Here is a 26,061-nt window from a genome sequence, read left to right as displayed (position 1 = left end):
CAAAGCAATATGACTTCTGTAAAAGTTTCTAACTCTTCAATTACTAGATCCAAAGATATTGTAATAGTTGGAATGCCTAAGAACTCCTAAGTCTAGTCTTCAAAATGTTCAGTCTCAAAGAAGATTCAAATAAACAAATGAGTGAAGTGAAAAAAAAATCAATCCAAGACCAAGGCAAGAAATTCAACCATTTGTGTGAGAAATTATGCACAGAGAGATGAGAAGTAAAACAAAACAAAACATTCAAAACATCAAATTTAAGAACTCTAGCACCTTTGTCTTATGTATGTGGGAAGCATACATAAAGTAATCTGGGGGAAAAAAGAATATCAGATTTGAAGACAAGTTGTGGATTTATTATGTTTTGGTAGGATAAAGAAAACAATAAGAAGTCTTGCCTATATCACTCAAGACTCCAATGCTACAAATAAGAGGCCTAGTCTATATGTCTGTAATGTAGAAGGAGTAGAGATACTGACTAAAAGCATAGAACAGTTAACCAATGAAATTATAACCATTTTTTTCCAAATCTAGGTAAAAAACTAACATCCAAGTACATGAAATAATCAGGAACTCTGAACAGAGATGATACAGAGATGACAGGAGAAACCCTTTCCACATCAGATTGTAGTTTAAATACAATGAGGACAGAATAAAGAATGAACAGTAAAGGCTGCAAAAGGTAAATGCCATGCCACTTACAAAGACAAACCTAGCAGAATAACAGTAAATGTCCCAGTGGAAATCAGAAAGGCCAAAAGAACATGACAGATTATTTCAAGCCCTAAAAAATTATCAACCAAGATTACCATATCCAGAAAGAACTTATTTTGAAATTGAAGGAGAAATAAATAACTTCCATGATAAACATAAACTACCTTTTTTGAAACTAGCACTGTAAAAGATACAGGTTGAATTGAAGTCCCTTTGTTCAACTACTTAAAAATATTTTTAAAAAAATCATTACTTCACAAAAGAACAGCTAATAGAATTTAAAATGGTCTGAGGACCCAATTAGAATGGCCATGATGAATCCAGATAATAATATATGCTGGGGTGGATATGGACTGGCCCCGCCTGTTCGCACCCCAGAGGTGTGTGGCTGTTGCACCTCGGGAGTGAGGCCCTGGAGAGCCCCACCTGCCTCAACCCCTGGGGGCATGCTTGTTTGCACCGCCTCCCGGAAGAGGGATCCCGGTTAGCCCCGCCTGCCTTCCGGGTCCGGAACTGGGAAGGCAGCTCTAGCTGGCCACGCCTCCCAGCCTTAAGACCATGTGCAGCAAGATGGCTGCCGGCAGTAACCTGGGGGCAGTCCTGCTAGTAATGATGTAGACTTAGGCCGCCCCTTAGGGAGGTCCCATGGCCTTCTGCCCTTGACTGACAGCTCAGACTGCCAATCATAGCCCCTGGCTAGGTATGTTACACCCTCCTCTTCCTGCCATTGCCCATACTTAAGATCTGGTCTGCACCACTAAACTGAGAGCAATCTTGAACTTCTCCTGAGTCATCTGATTGTCCAACTGCCGGTGAAAGGTTGGGTTGGGCTGAGTGCGGGCGACCTATGGCTCATTACCTATTCTGGGTTCACCCTCGGCAGGGTGCGCTTCCTCGCCTCTCCTGCTGGTTGGGAGAGCACCCAGGGTGCAGGGACCCCTGCAGCTGGTGCCCAAACGTGGGGCACAGGACACAGGACACAGGAAACAGAAAGCACAGGAGACAGGAATTATCGGTGAGCCCAGTGAAGCGAGTTTCTGTAGGTAAGAGTCTCCCAGGGAAGAATGGGACAAACTCCAAGCCGGTTGTGTAATCCAGCCTTCGGGGTGCTGAGATACAGGCTCCAAAATGCTGGACAGGATATCTCAGACTCCCAGGCCTTAAAGATTGGGAGAAATTCATACATTCTATCCCTTGGCTGGCAAAAGTGGATCCCACTTCTCCCAGGAGAGCAGATTAGCTTCTGCCTCATTAAGTTTCTCCCAAGAAGAGCCTGAAGAATTTGCTGTAGAAAAAGTATTGGACCTACATGTAGTGAATGGGAAGGTAGAATATTTTCTGAAGTGGAAGGGATTTACAGATGCTGGTAATACTTGGGAACCTGAAAAAATTTAGATTGTCCAAAATTAATTGAAGCATTTCTTAATTCTCAATATGCTGGTAAAGAAAAGGATGGTACAAAAAGAAAATCTTTATCGGACAATGAATCTGATGATAGCAAATCAAAGAAGAAAAGAGATGCTACCGTACAATCCAAGAGGTTAAGCCATAATTGAGAGGCATAACAAGACCCTAAAGGACCAATTATTAAAACAGAAAGGGGGGGCAGCCTTTATGACCAATTAAGGACAGCCATGCTTACATTAAATATTTTAAATTTCTCCAAAGACCAACCTCTGACAGCCTTTCAGAGGCATTGGTCAGATCAGACACCTATTCAAAGGTGCAAGTCCGATGGAAGGACCCCCTTACTGGATCATGGCAAGGTCCTGACCTGCTTATTAGCATGGGAAGGGGTTTTGGATATGTTTTCCTGATTGGGGAACCAAGCCCAATTTGGATACCTGCTAGAGATCTAAGATATTGTTCACCAGCCAAGAGCTCTCTCTCTCTTGAGGTACGATCCTTGTTCTCCCCAAGAATAAAGAAAAAGACCGAGATGGATCTCTTCCTGCTCCTCCCTGGAACCACGGGAGACCTGTCTGCATGTGTCAGCGGTGGACGACAGTGGAGACAGCCAGCCTCCCTTCCTTCCAGTGCCCAGCCCTGCCTGCTGTTTGTTTCTTAGACTCTACCTCAGCATCTTTTGTGGCGCAATGTTTCTCTGTGGCAATATCGCCTACAGCTTTGCCCAAGAACTGGAATGGATCACTGGCACCTTGGCTGCCGTGGACCTCCAGAACCGCCAAGGCCTGGACCTGTTTCTACCTCACCGTCAGAGATGGGGGATGGCGCTGCCTGCCCACCTTGAGCAGCGCGGGGACGGACTAAACTCCAACCTTCCCTGGACTGAGTCAGATGGGTGGCTCCCCTACCCTCTCCCCTTCGTGGGAGAGACCCCCCATGACCTTTGTGTTCGCATTTGCCCCTGTGCTTATATTGCCTCTGTATTTACACCTGACCCATGCTAGGGCAAATAGCTTCCCCTAGTTCTTAACCAATGAGCCAGAGCTGTCCAGTCAACGGTGGTCTGGGAGCATTATGCTGCTTTTAGCCATTTGGGAACCCTATGAGGTTGGTCAAGGCCCCTACCAGGATGTGCAGTCTACTGGAGTGTACAGGCGTGAGGCAGAAATAGCAGGGCCTTCTCTTATGCGCAGACCCCTCTCTCCGCCCCCCACCGAGTTCCTTTGCTGGGGCTGGCAAGCCTCGAAGGCAGGGTGGCCCAAAGAGCTAGGATGGTCAGCCAAAGACTGGTAAGATTCCTCAAGGAGGGAACAACCTAAGACAGGTGCATTCTCAAGTAGGACATCTACCTGCTTATTAAAAAAAACAAAAAAGGGGGAGATGTGGGGTGCACCGACTGGCCCTGCCTGTTCGCGCCCCAGAGGTGTGTGGATGTCGGGAGTGAGGCCCTGAAGAGCCCCGCCTGCCTCAACCCCTGGGGGCTTGTTTGCACCGCCTCCCGGAAGAGGGATCCCGGTTAGCCCCGCCTGCCTTCCGGGTCCGGAACTGGGAAGGCAGCTCTAGCTGGCCACTCCTCCCAGCCTTAAGAGCATGTGCAGCAAGATGGCTGCCAGCAGTAACCTGGGGGCAGTCCTGCTAGTAATGATGTAGACTTAAGCTGCTTCTTAGGGAGGTCCCATGGCCTTCCGCCCTTGACTGACAGCTCAGACTGCCAATCATAGCCCCTGGCTAGGTATGTTACACCCTCCTCTTCCTACCATTGCCCATACTTAAGATCTGGTCAGCACCACTAAACTGAGAGCAGTCTTGAACTTCACCTGAGTCATCTGATTGTCCAACTGCCGGTGAAAGGTTGGGTTGGGCTGAGTGCGGACGACTCGCGGCTCGTTACCTATTCTGGGTTCACCCTCGGCGGGGTGCGCTTCTTCGCCTCTCCTGCTGGTTGGGAGAGCACCCGGGGTGCAGGGACCCCTGCAATCCTAATATACATAAAGAAATCTCAACATCTCTAGACATAAAGGAAATGCAAATCAAAATCACACTGAGATTCTATCTCACCCAAGTTAGGATGGCCACCATCAAGAATAAAAACAATAGGGCTGGGAATATGGCCTAGTGGCAAGAGTGCTCGGCTGGTATACATGAAGCCCTGGGTTGGATTCCCCAGCACCACATATATAGAAAGTGGCCAGAGGTGGCGCTGTGGCTCAAGTGGCAGAGTGCTAGCCTTGAGCAAAAAGAAGCCAGGGACAGTGCTCAGGCCTTGAGTTCAAGGCCCAGGACTGGCAAAAAAAAAATTAAGAGTAAAAACAATAATAGATGCTGGTGTGGATATGGGAAAAGGAAACTCTACTACACTGATAGTGGGAGTGTAACCTTGTTCAACTACTCTAGAAAGCAGAAAGGAGTTTCCTAAACATAGAGCTGTGATCTATCAATGCCACTCTTGAGTATTTATCCACTGATTACAAACTAGGATACAGTAAAGCCTCCAGCATAACCATGTTCATTGAAGTGTTATTCACCACAGCCGATGGGGCTGGGGGGATGGAGGGGAAACAATGCAGTCCAAAATCAGTGCATAGATCAAAAAAGAAACATGAGGAAAGGTATGGATTGGTAGGGATGGGTGAGAATGTTGAAAAGGATGGCACTGACCAAGATGCATTGTATTTATAAACTGCTTTGTGGAATTACACCTTCTTTGTACATTTTACTCAAAGATAATAAATAAATAAATAAATAAATAAATAAATAAATAAATAAATAAATATACAATGGTGTGAAGAGTAAAAAGTAATGGTCTCTCAATCAAATGCTAAATATTTAGTGGCAATGATGGAAAGTTTGTGTAAGTCAAAAACAAGAATAAATAGTAGCAGGTAAGTCATAAGCAGGTGAATATGGTCATAATGTTCTAAAGCCAATGTATTGCTGGGGGCTTTGCTAATTCACTGTGAATAGAACCAAACAATACTTTCAAAAAAGACAAAAGCTTAAAGGGATGAAGCTTATTTTCTTCATACTTTATATTCTTCTGTATTTGTTGAAGAATCATTAACTTCGCTGGCACGCTGGTGAATGCTTGTCATTCTATCTACTCAGGATGGTGAGATGAGAAGATCACAATTTGAAGCCATCCCAGGCCAAAAACAAAACAACGACCAAAACGTGAGACTTCATCTAAAATATCAAGCCAGGTGTAGGACACATGCCTGTCACCTAAGCTTTATGAGAGACAGAGACAGAAGGATTATGGTCCAAGTTCAGTCCAAGCAAAAAGGATGAGCCCTACCTATAAAATAACTCCAAAAGCAATAAGGGATATAAGTGTGGGTCAAGTAACAGAACACTAGTTTAGCAAGCACAAGACCCTGAGTTCAAACCTCAATACTGCCTAAGGCATAAATCATTAACTTAAGAATTTGTGACAACTATGAATTATTAGATCAAGAGGAACACTAATCCTTAAATCAACAAATGAAAAAAATCAAATAAAAGCCAATGAATTCCAAAATAAAGCATGGAGAAAAAAATGCCAAGCAACTACACAGTACAAAGAGGGGATCAACTTAATATTTTGATAATCACTACAACAAGTAGTTAAAATATCTGAGATTGTATTTACAAATCCAGTTTTATGCTCTAGAAAAGAGATGCCTAAACTGTAAGTAAGGACAAGGAAAGAATGAGAGTAAAATGATTGGAGATTACATAGCACTATCTCTGGCTATTAGCCAGCTTGTACCTCAGATTGCCCAGGAAATACAATTCTTTCCTACTGTAAGGGGATTGTTTTGAAGCTGACTTACGATGACTTTTCAGTTTTTACTTATCTTGTTCTAGCTTGAGATTTACTGACAACAGAAATGTCAAGACCAATGTATTACTCTCTGTCTCACTCAGAAAGACATGATTGTTTCTATGATCCTGGTTTGTGAGCCAACATAGCTTGAGGTTAGCATTGTTCTCTCTTATTGCAACTCTCAAAACATTTTAGTTTTATGTGAGGCCAGCATAAGTGAGCATACACATGTACACTCATTCTTTTGGATAATTTTTCTTTGTTTCTGACTATAGCATACTAGAATTTAGTGGGGATAAGAGAAGACAGGAAATGAGCTATCCTGTATAAATAATTACTTGTTTTTACCAGCTATGACCACGGGAGGGAACCAAAGGACCAATTTTCGGCACCTAGATAGATCGATATGCAAAACACTAAGATGATTGTGAATAATTTTTTCCCCTAAAGCCATTTCATAAACACCCCCCTGTAGTAACTTCATGGAGTCGCTGGATTAAAATGTTTCAGTTAGTAAAAGAAAACAATTATGCTATCTTGCAAATTTTTCACATACACTTCATAAATTTCTCTATTTCTCCTATTCTTCCAGAGTCTGAGTGTGTCTATTTTATTGACAAGTTCCTTTCATTATGTGATTTCTACCCAGAACTCCCGGGGCATCTCTAGTTGGCCAAATAACGTAGGTGGTCACCCAGTACTTAAGACTAGGAGGTTCAAAGATGGCACACGTAGGTAAATAACCACTGGCACATTTGGGGATGTAGAATGGAGAAATCGTTCACTGCAATCAGCTAGACTTGTGTTCAGATAGTCTAACATCTGATCTTGAGCTAGTTTTTCTGAGATTTCTTTCTTCCCATCTGTATGACTCACTCTTCTTGTCTGTCCTGGGACTGTTCCAAGAACTCTCTGAGATTCTTGGCCTTGCTCTTCCTTCAGTGAAGACATTTCTTTCTCCAGCTAACTATAGGCCTCTTTCTTCATCAGCTTTCCTTGTGAAAGAAGTGTTCTGAACCCCAACACAGCGTTCCTTCCATGATTATTTTACTAATGACATGAAGTATATTTTACTCCTTAGGGGTTAGGTAAGGATTTTTCTCCAGTACATTAAATTTCCAGAAAGCACAATGTCTTTTTGGCTACTGTGACCACTGCTTTGTCCAGCAACTAGAATTGTGCCAAGCAAATGGTAGCCCAATAAATATTTGTTGAATAAACGTAGCCCGAGAATGGTATTTGCCAAGTCTTATGCCACAGAATATATAACAACCAAACTGTAGATGTTACAGTGAAGGTCACAGTTCTTGCTAGTGTGTGAACTGACTTTTTTTTTCCTTACATATGAAACTGTAACCCCTCTGAACTTCACTTTGACAATAAAGGAAAAAATAATAAAAAGGTGATTAGAAAATATGCTGATGCTCCATTAGCTTTGCTAGATTCTTCTGGAGAGCTTTGAGATTTTCTTTACTGAAAAGGAACTGACACAGAGAGACTTAGAGTTGGAAGGATATTTTTCCTCCTCCTCCTCCTCCTCCTCCTCCTCCTCCTCCTCCTCCTCCTCCTCCTCCTCCTCCTCCTCCTCCTCCTCCTCCTCCTCCTCCTCCTCCTCCTCCTCCTCCTCCTCCTCCTCCTCCTCCTCCTCCTCCTCCTCCTCCTCCTCCTCCTCCTCCTCCTCCTCCTCCTCCTCCTCCTCCTCCTCCTCCTCCTCCTCCTCCTCCTCCTCCTCCTCCTCCTCCTCCTCCTCTTCTCTCTACTCTCATTCTCATACATACAAACCCCTCTTTCATTTTCTCCCATCCTATTCTTTCCCCTTCTACCAATTATCAACCCCAACAAGATAATACACCTTACCTGTTTCCATTTATAAGAACTTTGATAACATCCTCCAAGACTTAAGGAAGCCCCATATATCAAGAAATAGAATTGGCAAGGTTATGTTTTCATAACCATCATGGATAGCTTTTCAGTTTTTCCTCAATGGTTTTTACCAGTTTGTCAGTTTAGGGGTCACGCAGTTGGCAACAGCATTCCACCACAATTAGCTACTTCTTAAGTCTGAACCCAGTTCATAGGTCATCCAGTGAGGTAAAGTATCTCACTGCCCAGCTATCTAGAAACTTCAATTGCACTGTCTCCTTTAAGAAATTTTCGCTAGGTGACTCAATGTCATCTTTCCACCTTCAACCCTCTTGTGAATATGTATTCTTTATTAAGAAGGACTGCAATGGAAATACTTTTCATTCCTGACTTTCTAATAGAGACAACTGGAGAAATCCTAAAGGCAGGCTGAGAGCTCCCCACTTGACAACATGGAAGCCAAACAAAAGCATTGCCAAGAAAGCACACTGTCCTTTGAGAGCTGTCCATGCGTCTACACTCCATCCCAGGGTGTAGGTAGTGTCTGGCCAGGAAGATGCTGAGGAACACACAAAGAAGTACCAGAAACTTAGAGAAAGACTAAAATCTAAGGGTTAAATTAAGGTCATTTCCAGGTTTTGAATTGAACTGCATTTGTGTTAAGATATCACTATGAAGGAGAACTAGGAAGACAGTAGCACAGAATCTTGCTAATTCTGCAACTTCAAATCAATCTGTAAGTTTTTAAAGGATCAGTAAAAGATATTTAAAACTATATATTGAGTCTCCTTCCCAGCTACCACTCTTTTCAAACTTGACTTTTCTGTTTAATAACTGTAATCTATTTCTAATTACCAGTAATGTATTGTCTTATAGAAATATTTCATTACTGGAAAGCCTATCAAGAACTGTTGAGATAAATCAACTAAGTGAGAGAAATAATAATACAATTGTTTGATGTTAAACAAGAAATATTTCTTTAGAACTTTGCAAAGAAATAAAAAAAAGTACAAATTACTTCATTCTATTGTCATACTGGAGCTTGGACTGGAGGCCTCACACTTGCCAGGGAAGGATTTTGTCACTCGAGTCAGCATCTATAAAGTCTTACAACTTAAAAAAATATATATATATTTTATATATATAATATATTTTATATAATATATAATATATAATATATATAATATATATAATATATTATATATATAATATAATATATATAATATATAATATATATAATATATTTTTTATATATATTTTATATATATATATATATTTTTAAGTTGTAAGACTTTTTTCTACAGCCAGTATCAGACCATGATCCTTCTACCTCCAGCCTCTTGAATAGCTGAGATCATAGAAATGCATCCCTAACATCTGGCTTATTTGTTGAGATAGGGTGTTACTATTTTTTTCCTGCCTTGATAAAAGAAAAATATATAATCAATTATAAAAAGCTGATGGTCAGTGTAATACCTATCTTTAAACAAAAAGGTCTAAATCATTTGAGACACAACTACAGTACTTCTATGGGGCCTTTTTCTCTTGATTAGGTTTAACATGACATATTGCCTTGATCACTGTAGCTCCCTCGATATTGACGTATATCATTGTTAGAGTTGAGGGTATGTATTTTTCTCAGAAACCTTAGTAGTAATACTATTTTCTAAGCCATGTGTTCCCAGTTAAAGGAAATGATTTCTTAAAAGAAAGAAATCTCACCTTTTACATCACAAGAAACAGCTAACTTCAAGGGACCATCTCTTTCAATTACCTCATGTATCTTTCCTCATGGCTCAGTTAAGATTTGCTATCTACCCTTCCCCATGACCTTGTTCTCCCTAACTGTGACTCCTTTCATCTTTTCTTTCTTTCTTTCTTTTGATTGATTATTCTGCGGAATGTCCCCTTACTGTTGGAACCAAATAAAATGAGCATGGTTGTCCAGTGCATTTTGTCATCACACTAACTTCTGGCCAATTTTTTTTTTTTGTTCTGTTGCTCTTGTTAGAATGAAGACAAAATTTTCCATAGTTTTCAGGATTATTACTTTATTAATCCTCTGATTGAAGAAATACATTTTCCCCATTTCTAGAAAAATAAAACTATGCCACTCAGTGAACATATTTCTTACATTAATTAAAAGATAGCATAGTTGACTTAACATAAAACTTGCAATGTTACCATGTGGAAATTATATCCCAATCCTTTAGTCTTTGCCATGTAACATGCTTGAGCCACAATTAAATAAACAGAAGTGATGCCTGGCACACTCAGTTTCCAACCATTCTACTAGGTTTTGTTTTGCCTTTTGTCTTTTTTTAATACCAAGAGTTTTGTTACCTAGAATTGACATGTAGCATATCCTAGTACAAATATTAGCCCTTCTTGATGCAAGAAATACATGTTTGTTTTCATAAGGATGCCCAATTGTCCTTTGCCTAATCTTCAAATATGAATTTATTCAGGTGTAAATTCAAATATACTTATTCTAGCGTAATATTCCAAACATTATTCTTTTTCTCCTTGTTTAATGTTAAGTACTTAACACCAAGACATATTACTTTTACTTTTTATGTTAAAAAGCCATTATTTATCCTTTAAAATGTTTTCTGAAATGCCCCTTTTTTTTTTAGTAAGTCATGGGACTTGTACTTAGGACCAGGGCACTGTTCCAGAGCAATTTTGTTCAAGACCAGCACTCTATCAAGTTGAGCCACAGCTTCACTTCCAATTTGTTGAGTGGTTAATTGAAGAGAAGAGTCTCATGGGGACTTTTCTGCCCAGGCCAGCTTTGAACTGGTCCTCAGATCTCAGCCTTCCAAGTAGCTAGGATTACAGGTACGAGCTATAGGAGCCTGGCTAAAATGACAATCTTATAGCAGAGAGAAAAAAATAAAACTTGGGTAATACATATTATTCACTATATCCTCAAGTTGTGCATTTAATGATCTGACCAACTATTTCAAAAGTATTAGAAAACTTATTATTGCTACACAATGGGAAGACAATAGTTGTCTTAGTACCAATCGTCTCTAAAGAAATCTACACACAGCATTTACATTGTTTTAGTCATCACAGATCATCTATGATGACTTACAATTTAGGGAGGGTTAGCTACGCATGGGCAGCTTATATGCAAATATACCATTTCATGTAAGGAACTTGAACACCATTGCATTTTGGCATCTGCAGTAGGTCCTTGAGAACCAATCTCCCAAGGACACATAGGGTCAGCTCTACCTAAAACTTATTAGAGACCCTCTTATTTAATTAATTCACTCAGTCAGTCAATGCTTGTCCTGTAAGAGAAAAAGAAACCCTTAGGCATCCTAATTATAAAACTCAGTTCATAAACATCGATCCATCCATCTATCTAGATCTATTTATTTAGATAATTGTTATATAGTTATAAACACATAGAGATGAGAGAGAGAGAGAGAGAAAGAGAGAGAGAGAATCTTAAGTGGAAATACAAATGATGCCACAGGAAAGGAAACAAATTTGGAGTAAGAGAAACAAGTGCACAAATCCTGTAACAGGAACCTTGAGGACAGCAAGTTAATAGTCTGAGATGATAGCCCACTTTTAGTCAAGCATATTTTATGCTTCTTCTATCAAAGCACTGGTGACCCCAGAAATTTGAGTGAATTCCCAAGTGCTTAAAATTACCTGCCCACAAGTCTTATCTCTGCTATCTCCTACAAGTGCAGACATCATGGTCAACTCTGGAGTAAACTTGGGCAAATACTCTGAGCAGGAGTCAGCAAACATCTTTTACATAGCTGAATTGCACTGGGATGCACATAGCAAAGGCGGACGGACTGCTTTTTCTTAAGTTCTGAATGGAGTATGAGGCTAGAACCATTCATTCTGCCCAGTAACTTTCTTGCCCATTTGTTACTTTAGCCTGGGAAATCTATATTTACTTTCAAAAAACCCATAATGCCTACATATTACAAACAAAATATAGGGAAAGGATTTAAACATAAGGAATGTTAATGAGGGCTGGGAATGTGGCCTAATGGTAGAGTGCTTGCCTACTATGTATGAAGCCCTGGGTTCCATTCCTCAGCATCATATATATAGGAAAAGCCAGAAGTGGCGTCGTGGCTCAAGAGGTGGAGTGCTAGCCTTGAGCAAATAAGAAGCCAGGGACATTTAGTGCTCAGGCCCTGAGTTCAAGCCCCAGGACTGGAAAAAAAGATAGAAATGTTAATGAAAAAAATCAATTGGTTACTCTCCAATGGGATTCTGCAAAATACTTGTGTTTAATCTAGTAACCCACCCAAAAAAATAGCATGACTTGCAATCCAAGATTCATACATCCTGCTCATCACATAGTTTACTCCCTTGAAGATTGTCCAACCAAAACCAACTTCCCTTTCCCTCCTTTCCCTTCATCTGTGCATACCTAAGGCTTGAACTCAGGGCCTGAGTGCTTCCCCAGAGATTTTTTCTTTTCTCAAGGTTCTCTACCACTTGACCCAACTTCTGGCTTTGGGGCAGTTAATTGGAGGTAAGTCTCATGAACTTTCCTGCCTCAGCTGGCTTCAAACTGTGATCCTCAGATCTCAGCCTCTTGAGCAGCTAAGATTACAGGCATGAGCCACCTGCTCCTGACTTACAATGCATTCTTAATCCTGGAGTATGTTGATGATTATCATTGCCTTCAGAGAATTTACCATGCCCAGTTTGGCCTCTCCTGTTGGCTTTTAACCCTAGCCAGCCAGCTAGAAGTGGATTTAGATAAGATTATAAACCTGAGGCAGGGGTGGGGAATGTCCAGCCCCGAGGTCTTACTGGGCACAGGATGGATTTGTCAGGCACATATGATTGGAGATATTCTCAGTTGCCAATCAGCTGCCTATGGCTTCTGCCTGTACTGGTAATTTTGCACAGCCCTATTAAAGATGTCATAAACACCCCAATGCCCCGGCAGAACTGGGGTCCTTCCCTCTCTCTGCCCTAGAGCAACATGGAATGCAAAGAACATGAGGCTATCAGTGGAAAGCTACCTGAATAACCAACCACGTGGCTTAATTATGAGCACAATTAATTTGTTCCTAAAGCTAAATATTTTGTTACCTATTACACCTTGTGTTATTTAAAAAAAAATAGGACTCTCAAATACCAAGCTGAAAGCAACTATTATTACATAGATATATCCTTATAAAATGCCATTTAGACTTTAATAAAAAACATGACTCCCAGTTTTATGAGCAATCCTGGATTCAGCAGCAGGGAAGCCTCCAACCTTCTCAAAGGCCAGATGCCTACAAATGTGGAAAGAATTCTTAGGGCTCAGTTAGCTCCAAGATGCTGCTCCAGTCCCTCAACACCAGTGCTCCCTCTTCCCCATCCTTCCCACCTCCCTCCTGTTCTCTACACTAATTCATTTACTAGGGAGGTTGCAGGTACCCCTGAGATACTAAGTCAAGCAATGGGGTTTCCATGGACACAGAAGTAGCAGCCTTCACAGTGTCTAAAATGCAGGGTTCTCATCAGCCCCCACCTGTCCAGATGCCTACTTCCAACTACACCCATGGCTAAGTGGGGAGTGTGCAAGCTACACACGTGAAAATGCGTTCAAGTCCCTTCAAGCACAAGGTTTCTTTGTATACATATGAAGGCAAACTTTATTTCACCAGGGAAACGAGAAACTGCCAGTAGTATGAGGGAAATCATGGAATGACTGAACATTCTGGCAGAGTAACCCAGGTTAAGACAGAACAAAACAAAATGTAGCTGACTTCTGACAATCCACCAACCTATTTTTAAAACTTACCCTCTGAACTCATTTTCTACTGTTTTAATGAAGCAGTTTTGTTCTGGTTGCCCAAGTTCACTGGTAAATGTTCCTTCTGAGAAACATTTTTTTCAAATAACTCCCCCAACTCCTTAGTGAGGGCAGTTAAGCCAAACCTGGCTGTGAACTTCAGCATACGTCTGAGAGCTCCATTTAAGCATGCATCCTGAGATGGTTTTAAAAATCAGGTTGGTATCTCCTACTCATTTCACCACCCAACATCAAGTGGCTCTACAACAAAGCTAGGACACCAGACTGTAACACTTGGACCATAGCACTGTTTACCTACACCGGACAGTTACAAACCGTGATTGGGTCACACTAGAAACATGCTCACTTCATCACCAGTGTTTATTGGGTGCCTATCATGTGGCAAGGCACTGCACTATGTATTGGGGAACACACAAAGATCTGACAGCCTGTCCTCAATGGGCTTACAGTCTAGTTATCTGAGTATTCAGTCTGCAGGAACAGGCATCTTGGATGTAATTACCTTTCCCTCCAGCCCTCATTCCCTTCCAAATAACAAATCCCTAAGTTTACTACACTGAAGTCTCGTTAGTTCAATAGCTTCACAAAAAAAGCATAAATCTGAGAATCTTTTAAAATGCATACTTTTACATGTAAACAAGTTCATTTATATTAGAAAAATGTCGGATATTTTTGCCATTAGGAAAATCCTCAAACACATGTCGTTTTTTCATGAATATTTTCTGTGACTCTATTTAAGTAAACAATTTCCCAAATTGCATCAAAAGCATGCAACAACTTTTTGAAAGATTTTTTGAAACCACTATCAGTCTCATGTAAGGCTCTCTGTTAGTGACAAGGAAGCTTGAAATGGGTAGATGTTTATAATCAAAGTTCATGGCATATGAGGTTCCCAGATAGACTAATTACATGTGAGCACCTCCATACTACATGCCCGAAATTCTAAGTTTTAAATTCACAAAGCTCATTCTTACCACTATTAATTAGCTGGCCAGACCTACCAAAGAAATGTGAAATCATTACCAGCAAGGAAATTCAAAATAACCCTTCAAAAAGCAAAACTATGCTCTTAGGAATTGCTGAACTTTATCAGGTGCTCATGCCTACAATCCTACTTTTAAAGGTTGAAATCTGGAAGAAAGTCCTAAACACTCCAATCTGACCAGCAAAATGGATGCAATCTTGGCTCATGTGGTAGTGTCAACTGAACAAGCAAGTGTAAGGTCCAGAGTTCAAACACCAATACCACCACATAGACACACGCACAAAAAAATAAAATTTAAGGAAGTCTTAAATTTAAATTTTTTTTTTCCCTTTTCGCTTAAGAACACATTGTAATTGGCTGTGGGAATATAGAGCTAATTTTTCGGGTTCAACTGTAGAAGTAGAGTATGAGAGTGCTACATCAAATTTCCAACAGTCATTTTCTTTGTTTTCTCAGAATCATCTCTGGGCTCAGGGAGTAAAGATATAGTAAACAAACTGAACACTTTTTACAATGAAGACCCATGGTAAACTCACAAAGCTGTACTACCTAAATACAAGTTCCTGGATGCAGGTTCCTTGTTTCCATGTTAGAAGCACTGAGCAGTTTCCTTTAAGTAAAACTTTAATCCACATTGAGTCTGATAGGCCTTTCTACTAGCTCTCTGCCTCACCAAACTCCAATACAGCGGGCTTTGCAGATAAACTTTTACTGAATTTCAGTATTAAATTGTACGAAAGATCCACTCATTATAAAGCTAAATTAACTGTTAATCCAGAACCCAGGTCAGCTTGCTGTGCACATCTTCCTGAATCAAAATATCCATTTTTCCTAAACCTTGACACCTGCAGATTTTAAGTTTATGTGTGTACCTAGTACCTACTGAGCCAATAAAGTTAAATTTTCTAGGTGAAAAATGTAACAAAGCTCAGATCAGAATAAATTGTTTCATAATTATCTTCATGTGGTCACATTACCAAGGTGCTTTTCTGTTCAACCACCTGGCTATAGATAAAACAAATGCTACAGACTTGTCTGGCTTATTAAAAGAAAAAAAGACCCTACCACTTAAAACTACAAAAACTGTATTGTTAGATACAGAAATCAAGACCCTGACAAGTTTAATGAAAAAGTTTGGGGCCAAACTCAGTTTATTATTCATGATAACTATATTTGACCTTTCTACTGGCTTGAAAAGCGTCACTTAGGTGATTTTGTATGAACTGTACAGCCACAGGGTACCACTGTTAAGGTAAATATAAACTGATATATTTTATGTGAGTTAACTATAAAAGTTAAAATATTATTAGAAAACATTAGCCCTGGGGCTGGGAATTTGGCCTAGTGGTAAAGTGCTCGCCTCGTATACATGAAGCCCTGGGTTTGATTGCTCAGCACCACATATATAGAAAAAGCTGGAAATGGTACTGTGGCTCAAGTGGTAGAGTGCTAGCCTTGAGCAAAAAGCCAGGGACAGTGCTCAGGCCCTGAGCTCAAGCCCCAGGACTAGCAAAACAAAACAAAACAAATAAAAAAATCCCTTAGCCCTTTATGGTTGCTGCTGATAGTGTTAACTACAGTGTTTGGTCCTGCTTTTAAGGGTAATTTGCAGTTATTTTCAAAGATGTTTATTTGATCACTACAGAGAATCATGTCAAACAAGACCACATATTCCATCGTGTACTTCATCTCTAAACTATTTTTATATACACTTGGATTTTCCTATACTTTCAGCGTCAATTGACTTTATGTAGAGAATGAGTTATTATTATTATGCAAGTTGTTGGCTGTTTGAAAAAGTCACTTCCATATAATACAGGGAAACTTCTTCTAGGAGTGATAAGGAATGTAGCCAAAAAAAATTGAAACTGTAAATGAAATTTGATTAGACATTTGCAAACTAAGGTATAAGTGAAAAGAATAACTTAAGAGAAATGGATTGGAGTTCGAGTTTTAACTTCATTTCTTGCCAGCTATTTAACTTTATGTAATAAACATCTGGGTTTTAGTTTCTTCACCTGCAAACAGCTAACATTTACGCCATTTACCTCATTAGACTACTGAGAATAACATACAGTAAGATACACAAGAGTGCTTTGTAAATGAAAATGCACACCACAAACACTACTATTCCAGTAATTAAAATGTGGACCTACAAAAAATTGTAAATGATTATCTTGGCATGCTCACTTGAACAAATTTAACTCAGAAGATAAACCATGCACACATTCTCAACTTTCCATGATAATGCTAGAAAACTATACAAAGATATACAAAGGAACATATTTAGAGAAAACACTGCAAGACACATTTGGTTGACTTGAAACTTTAAAAATGAGCTTGAATGATTTACATTATATAAAGAGGTATTTAGTCTTTTAGGTGGAAAAAGCTGCTAATCATCCAAGAAAAACAAGCATTCAGGGCATTCCTAAGACAAATAAAATAAAATTCTATCACATATGAGTTTTGTAAACAAGGCTGTTAACAAGTAGCCATACTAATAATGTTTCTGGTAATTAACATACCCTAAAAGAGATAACAGAATGTCTACGCCTAAATCACATCTAATGTGAGCCTGCATGAGTGCAAACATATAATTCAATTCTTATAACCTAGAGGCACCTGAAAATGTCATATTTCATAAAAAAAAGAAACAAGGAATATTTGAAATATATATATTTTTACAAATCCTTAGACATAGTTGCTCTACTCCTGCAATATTCCACCTTGGTGGACTTGGTTTTGTGTGTGTGTGTGTGTGGTTTGTGAAACTTTAAGTTTCTGTAGCCCATTAACCTTTTCCTTCTTTCCGCCTTTTGATGGTTCTTTTTTAGAATCCCCTTGAAAACAAGTTAAAAAAAATATATAACAACCAAAGTCAAATGAAGATGCAAGGGAAAAGACAAATGAGATATAATTCATTAAGTATAAAAATATGTTGCTTCAAATTCAGAATAATTTAATAACTCTTCGTTATTTCATAGGTATCTGGAAATGGGACAGATACGTGTCCTGATCCTGTCACAAGAGGTAGAATTCCAGCATTTGGTACAACGTTCCAAGATAGGGTCAAAGTGACGTTCCTGTTTCCCCTATTAAAAAAAACAAGACAAAACAAAGCATAATAAATAAAAGTCAGCAAAAATTTTTGTCACTTAATATAAATGCATTAAATCAAATACTAAGGTGTCAAGCACTTTACTTACAACTAGCTATTCTTAAGAGGAAGTCTAATCTGAAATCAGAATTGTATTTTCATATCACACTAGAATACTAGAAACCTCACTATCAACTCCTAGACCTATTTATTATACCTGCTGCTTTCTCACTGAGGTCTGCCAGACGGTGTTTAGAAAGCAAACTACATGGGGCTGGGAATATGGCCTAGTGGTAAAGTGCTTGCCTCGTATACATGAAGCCCTGGGTTCAATTCCTTAGCACCACATATATAGAAAAATGCTGGAAGTGGCGCTGTGGCTCAAGTGGTAGAATGCTAGCCTTGAGCAGAAAGAAGCCAGCGACGGTGCTCAGGCCCTGAGTTCAAGCCCCAGGACTGGCAAAAAACAAAACAAAAAAAACAAAACCATTTTGGGCTGGGGATATGGCCTAGTGGCAAGAGTGCTTGCCTTGTATACTTGAAGCCCTGGGTTCGATTCCCCAGCACCACATATACAGAAAATGGCCAGAAGTGGCGCTGTGACTCAAGTGGCAGAGTGCCAGCCTTGAGCAAAAAGAAGCCAGGGACAGTGCTCAGGCCCTGAGTCCAAGGCCCAGGACTGGCAAAAAAGAAAAAAAAAAAGAAAGCAAACTGCAAATGTGACTACCCTAGACCTATCCTATACAAGCAAGCCCTTAAATAGAGGTGGTGGTTTTTATTAATTTAATCATTACACTTCACATATTGTGAGAGAACTGATTACGTATTGTAGATCCCAATGCATTTCTTGTCATTCCCAATGTTCTTTTTACTTTCATCTTCCCCCCTCTCTCTTGCCCACCCTTTTTTTCTCTACAATGCTGGGGATTGAATCTGGATCTTTGCACATTCTATTCTAGTTTTCTACTACTGAGCTACATTCCTGCATCTCTCTAACATGTTAAACCTTCATCTCCCTTCCACGTCTTATTGAATGTAAAAATGTCAAAGAACTGCTCACTTGAGACCATTTCCATCATCAAAGAAAAAATATTTTGTTTTCATGTCTTTCAACAGCAGCTTCGGATTATCGCCTCTCAAAACAATCTTGTCCCAAAGGACAACTTGGTTCAGAGCCTACATTAAAACAAAAATTAGGTAAATCAGAAGTAGCAAGTATCACTTCCAATTAGCAAGCAGTATTAGTAAGAAAATAGTTTGACACCTGAAATGATGCAACTTTGATGAACTTGCTAACATTCTGAAACATATAAAATGACAACCACAGATACATAAAAGAAAGTTGGTGCACCTTTCAAATTTTAAATCACTAAAGGAATCACTAAGAAATAAAGGCTCAAGATTTTTTTCTTTATATGAAAAAATGCATTATTATGTCATTGCAAATTTTTAGGGTAGACAATTATTTAAAGCCACTATATTTCAACATATCACAAACAAATTCAAAAAATTAGAGACTTAAAATGAAAACACATTTGTGAATGATACTAAATCTCAATCTTAAGCAGCCATACATTGGCTTGCAAGGCAATCTGATTGCCCAGGGTGATAAGAAAATTTCCTAATAAGAACCAAGAAGAGATCTATAACAAGTTTATATTTACCTTAAAGTCTATAACTTCAAACACAAACATAAAGACTGAAAAAACACAAAACGTATTAGCATTATGAGTATTTTATTTTTACTACTCACCAAAGCAATAATCTGTCAAGTTCTAAGTTAATACTATTTTTCAAGTTATTCTGAGGCAACACAGAATAACAATCATAACTTAGGTATTTTTTCATAGGGGTAACATTTATTTCAATTTTTTAAAAACTATGTTTATGTAGTTAGTTTCATCTTCAAGAACAGCTTTTTCTGTATATCATGTGCTAATTCTGACGGTCAGAGGTTGAAAGTTATTTATCCTAGTATTCCCAGTGCTTAACAAAACACATGGCATATATCTGGACACTGATGGCTCAGGCCTGTAATCCTAGCTACTCAGGAGGCTGAGATCTGAGGATCATGGTTCGAAACCAGACTGGTTTCAAAATAAGATATAAACAACATTTTAACTTCATATATTTCACTTCCATATTTAGGTCTGTCTTTAGATCAACAGTAAAAAAAAAAAAAACTAAAACAATTTAACAATATTCTATTAAAATATCTCAAGATGTACCCTATCTGCAACAAATGTTCTGTAACACTATACATTCAATCATAAACTAATCATTTAATATCTTAACCTAATAGTGCAATAGTGTTTCATTCTTAAACTTATCAACAAGTTCAAGTACTCAAGACTAATGAGTCTAATATAATTTTAAAATAAAGGGACATAATCCCCAAAAGATATTAGACATGACTTAAAAGACTACAAAAATTCACATTTTTGATTTTTTAAACAGAAAAATATAACTTTTAGTACTAAGATGGATTCAAAATACTTTAATAATCGTAAGAGGTTTTTGATTATGCATCCTGATAATAAGAGTTTTAGTAACAAATCTTAAATTTTGTTGATTCAATTATGCTGCCAAAGAGCTAATTTTAATTATGTAAAGAGAATATTTTACATCAAACAATCCATTGCTGAGCTGCAGTGTCACCTCCTCATTCACACATAACTCAGGTTTCAGCAACATCATTTCTCATCTTACCACTGGATATAGAGCCCAACTTTTGAACATGAATTATTTTGAGCCAAACTTGCAAAAACATGCACCTTTATTATGCTTATACAAAACATGTACTATTATTTGTTAGTATCATCGATAAGTTTTCTTAACCAATGTTTTATTTTTTCATCAAACTTCTTAGGTTACTTATCTTTTTGTGTTTCAGTCCTGTAATCAGACTTAACATCAAGAAAAAAAGAACAACGTTTCTGCCATTTTACTATTATTTACATGTACTTAGAACAATATCTTTACTCTCGGTTTTCTTTACAGGAAATCATTAATAGCTATTTTACCATTTTATAACATCTAGGAAAAGTGTACGATATGATTCACTTATGTAATGTGGTATTATTACAAAATGCTCAATATATTTAGACAATTGGCTGTCATATAACCTGTTCAACAATTGACCTACAGAATTCTTTCCCTTCTACCAGAATTTCGCATGTTATTAGAAGATCTGAGTTTCTTACATATAGTAAACTTAAGTATCAATGCCAGTTTACAGAGAAAGTATTAGCAAAGCTTAAATTCTCTGCCTTTTACTTTAAATTGAGAAATACATCAACACTTTAAATTATTTTCCTTGTATATCCACTTATCACTTTCCATGAACACCCTTCTGCACACAACGGTAGAGATGGGACATATAGACCAACGGGGTTTTACTAAAGGAAAAAAACTATTAATAGACATTTCTATATACACTTACAATTTTTTACTAGTCCGTGCAATGCACTGAAAAAAATTCTATTATTTCATAAAGAGTAGGGATATGTAACTATGAATATATTTCTATATACTTACATTATTTTTTGTTGAATATTCTGCTGATAAATAAAGAAATAACTGCTTAACATTCCAATCAAATATATTCTCTAGATGTGAACAAATTAAGGAATATACAAATTACCAGGCAGCACAAAAATTTTAAAGAGATCTTAGTGATATTTATAGTAGTGATACATATTAATACTAAAAACAAATTGGCCTAGAACCATACTGAGCTACTAATAAAAAGATTTAAAGTAAGCATCTTTAGAAGATGTATTTTATAAATACAGCCCATTCCAAAACCAAACAAATGATCTGCTTTCTTCCCAGCAAATGCAAACATTACTAACTGAAACACTTCCATAATAAAGGAAAATAAATCCAAAACGTATTTTTCTATAATAAGCCAGTAAGTCCAAAAGAATGGACTTACTTCGAACCACTGATTCACTGAAGTTCTAAGGGTGAACCCCATCACTATCATTTAAAGTTAACAATAAAGTAAACACTCTTCTCAAGTACTTAACGAAACATAATGAATTATGTAAGTTGCTTTTGGTTACATGCCCATACAGATCAAAACATCTCAATACATAAATTGCCTTGGGAAGAGACAACTGAACATTATTTGGCTCCATTCTGCTTTGGGTAGAGACTAACTCCCCCAGTTAACCACAAGACTGGTGCCATTATTAACAATTGACCAAAGTGGATATTTGGATTTAAATATGCACAAATTTAAATTGTGGTCATTTGGTATGTGCATTTACATAATGAAGCAACAGACTTGCGACAATTCACCTATAATTGTGTGTACTTATTAAAAATCATTTGTTTAGAACTGAGAAATTTAAGAGCATTCTTTACAAGAAGAGATAAAATTCCAAACATTAACAACTGTGTCACTAAGAAACTCTGAATTAGCTATAGGTGATGCACAAATAAAATAGGTGGAATTCTCAAAATATACACAATTTTCATCACTTCTACTTCTCCTAGTAGTCTAAACTACTTCTCACTTGGGTAGGTTTTTTAAATAACCTGCACCAAGTTCAGCCTAATTTCTGATGATATCTCTATTTCTTAAAAGACTCCATTAGAATTAATACCCAGTTTACTTCTGAGTCCCCAGAATTTATTTCTGAAAAATTTAAGGAATCCCATCCTAGCCTTATGATCTACTTTTACTGTTTAGATAGTTGCTTTCCTAAGTGGGAATGCTCACTCTCCAACACTATTTTTAATCACAGGGTCTTAGAAAGGCAAGTGAAGGATGCGGTGGTGTACACCTGATATCCCATCACTTAGGAAGCATAAATGGGAAGACTTAAGTCTAAGACCTGTTTAGGAAGCAAAAGTAAAGGAGACCCTCTTTCAAAAAATGAAGCCTGGGAAGATGGTGAAGTCCTGTAATTTCTGCTAAGCAGCAGGAGGATCTTGAACAGAGGCCGATCCAGGGAAAAAGCAGAAGACCTTATCTGAAAAGTAAAGCAAAAAGGCTTGAGGCAAACCTCATTACCAAAAAGGAGGAGGGGAAAAAAGGAAGAAAATCTTAATATAGTTTAACGATAATGATTCTAGTATCAGCCAGCCCTTCAAATCATTAAAAATGTAATTAATTTTAAATGTATTTCTCTCTGCCATCCTAAGAGGGGGTTCTTTGGGACTATATATGAACTATTCCTAAGCAAGATGAGCTGGGTAATATTTTTTTCCTTATTTAATCCAACTCATGTAATTTCATATTCTCTTCCCCAAATTCCCCAAACTTTTTTGTGTGAGTTTTGATCAATGTAAGGTTCCCATGAAGAATTTAAAATAAATTCAAACAAATGATTTGCAAATTTAGTTTCTGGAAAATGTAAATAAGTACCAATATTTAATTGACTGGACAGTAGTCTCACCCACAGTCTTCCAAACTGCTGAATAACATGTATCTAATTACAAAACTATACATTAAACAAAGAAATAGTTTCTTGAAGGATATCAACAGCTATATCAAATGTAATGAATCCCAGATCACTTCTTTCTCTAGGTCCAGTGAAGTCTTCCACATTTTTTCTAGGAGTAAAAAATACAGGTTTTACTACCCTTCGTACTAACAAAAAATTCACATAATAATGTATAGTTGTGCACAAGTGAAGGAGCAATTCTACTAGGGCAAAAATTATAGCCAGAGAAACCTGAAGTGTGAAAATAAGGTAAGAATTCTAATTCAATATGAAAGGTCTTCCCCATACATATACCTGAGACTCTTTAACGAAAACCCAACAAAAACTAAAACTTGATTTAAGGCAGATACAACTGGTACAAGCAGATACATACGACTACAGGTGGTGTGGAAAAGACAGGAACAGCTGTTACTTGAGAATGCTGACTATATGTCGAATCTACTATGTACTTTTCATATTTATCTTAATTCTCAGACCAAGCCTACTAGTTAATTATTACTTTATACCTTAAACAAAAGAAAATTAAGGTCCGGGGAAAGTAAGAGACTTGCTCAAGAGAAAACCTTTGCACAGTGTTTAAAACAGCTCAAGCCCTTCGCAGCCCTCCCTCACAAGGCTGACAGTGGCAGTAGAGCTCGGCACCCCAGGCCTCACAATCATGAACACAGTAACAGCAAATTAATGGTAAGTGGGAGGCCAAAGGGACATGAGGCAGAAATCAACACTGCCATCCTGCCATCCTATTGTGTGTGAGTGTGACATCTTCATTGATTTATGCAGGTAGTTGGTTAAAGAGAAACAAGTGTAAAAAAAAAAAACCACAAACGTTTCACAAGCCAATGAAATATTGTCAGAAGTCTTAAATGAGGATGGGATCTGGCGCCCTGGCGGGATCTGCGGACTAACTTCAGGTTCGCCACAAGTAGCAGAAGGTTGGAGGACCCGCGCGGTTACGGGGGAATGTCAAGCCGGACAAACTCCGGTTACAAATGACACAAAAGCCACCGGGCTAAGTTGCTCGGGGGGGGGGGGGGGCTCTCCCCCGGCCGCGAAGCCTCCATCTCCCACTCCCCATCCCTCCCCAGCCCACCCCCGGGGGCCGGCCCAGGTGGTGATGGGGTCTCCGGCCATTCCCTTGCCCACGGGCCTGGCGTGGACCCCACGGGGCCCCGGGGCGCGCAGGCGGGATGTCTGGCGGGCGGGGTGGGGGGCGGAGGCGGCGGCGCGGGTTTGCTGCGGTGTTGCTCCCTCATTGGCCGGGGACGGGTGAGGGAGAAGGGAGGAACAGGAAGACGGCGGAGCCACCGACTCCCGGACCGCTCGAGATGCACATTTGAGAGCGAGCCCGGGAACTGACGACGGCGCCGGGTCGCCGGGGGATGTGGCCCACGCGGGGGACCGAGCCGGGGCCGCGGGGCCTGGGGGGCGGAGGGCAGCCCGGGAGCCGTGCGGGCGCCGATCCTCGCCCGCCAGCCCGCCCGGGGTCAGTACTTTCCTCCCCCTCCACCCCGGGCCCGGCCCCGACGGCCACACTCACAGCATGATCCGAGAGACGTGCAGCCGCACCGGGACGCTCCGGTCTTTGAAGGCGGTGGTGATGAAACAGCCGAAGGTGAGCGCCGCCATCACGCTCAGCGAGAAGGCGAACAGCGAGTTCGCCCGCGACAGTACCGTATTCATCGCGACCGTCTCTCACGAGCTTCCACCCCACCGCCGCCGCCGTCGCCGTCTTTCACACAGGAACCCGGGTTCTCCCCGTTCCCGCGGCGGACCAGGATCCCCGAGATCCGCGCCGTCTGCGGTGCGCACGTTCCGGGGACCGCGCGCGCCGCCGCTGCCGCCGCGGCCCCGCCTCCTTTCCGGTTCCCCGACGCACGCGCACGCATGTACGCGCGCACGCACCCGCCAGCACACGCCCACGGCGCCCGTGGAGAGCTTCAGCCGTGAGCCCGCCTTTCCATACTCAGCTGACGCCTTCGCCAATCAGCGACGGGCGAGGGAGGGGCGGGGCTTCAAGATAGACCCGCCTCCTCAGCTGCTCGCTCCCTTGGTGGAGTTGAAGAAAGGGAGGTGCTGTGGTCCATCCTTCTCTCTGGGTTCTTCACTCCGTTAGTTTAGGACTTCTGCTTCTTCGGCGCTTCTGTCCCATTCATTTTTCAGTTAAAAATTGCAGCGAGGCCAGGTAGTTTGGAGTCTTCCCTGATGTTCTGTGTTTGATGTTTAGAGGTAGTACATTTAAACAAAATGCCCACACCTTCCTAGCCGCAATCAAAGCTGCAAATTTAGGACTCTTGGGGCATCTGGGGAGAAGGAAGTGATAGCTTCCAGGCCCCTGTAAAGTGTTCTGCGCCTTCACGTCCCACCAGCCTTCCTCTAATTCTCCTTAATGCATTGACTTCTGCAGACAGCTAAAGCTGTTTAAGGTTGGATGCTATGAATTGTGAATATTTGCATCTTAACATGGGAATTTACAAGGCATTTTTCAAGAAACTTCAGAGGAGATCATCATCACAGAGGAATTGCTTTCCAGAACAAAGTATATCAGAAGTTAACAAGCAATCAATAACTAGTGGGATCGTCGTATCGCATTGCCAATTCGTTTATCACATTCCCATTTGCGTTCAGATTGCCACTGCCTGACCTTGATTATACCGTCTACCCATACCTTTGTTTCTTTCCAGGGATTTTTGCACTTCTAGGAGAAAAATTTAAAAAGGAGTGGCTAGGGTTGGAAATATGGCTTAGCGGTAGAGTGCTAGCCTTGAGCAAAAAGAAGCCAGTGACAGTGCTCAGGCTCTGAGTCCAAACAACAACAACAAAAGGGAGTGGCTAGTAATCTGTTGATATTAGTTTTTAAGTTTGCATCCACAAAACAGCAGAAGTAAAGTAACAATTCCTATCATAGAATATGAAAGGTGTCACTGGAACCTA

At 39.9% G+C, this 26,061-nt stretch overlaps 1 protein-coding gene across 1 annotated transcript; it reads right to left on the bottom strand.

The window, feature by feature from the left end:
• Window positions 1-17,326: 17,326 nt before the first annotated feature.
• On the bottom strand, window positions 17,327-24,982 carry Spcs3 (signal peptidase complex subunit 3). Its single transcript, XM_048330702.1, has 5 exons — window positions 24,668-24,982; window positions 23,166-23,239; window positions 21,212-21,288; window positions 18,735-18,850; window positions 17,327-17,669 (listed from the first exon to the last, which is right to left on the bottom strand). Exons 1-5 carry the CDS (start codon window positions 24,808-24,810, stop codon window positions 17,537-17,539), a joined length of 543 nt encoding a protein of 180 aa, XP_048186659.1. The 5' UTR covers window positions 24,811-24,982; the 3' UTR covers window positions 17,327-17,536.
• Between the last annotated feature and the right edge of the window lie 1,079 nt (window positions 24,983-26,061).

This window comes from Perognathus longimembris, chromosome 21 (genome assembly GCF_023159225.1).
Source record: "Perognathus longimembris pacificus isolate PPM17 chromosome 21, ASM2315922v1, whole genome shotgun sequence".
NCBI lineage: Eukaryota > Metazoa > Chordata > Mammalia > Rodentia > Heteromyidae > Perognathus > Perognathus longimembris.
Note: the sequence above shows the minus strand (reverse complement) of the source record. Positions and strands in the feature narration are given on the sequence as shown.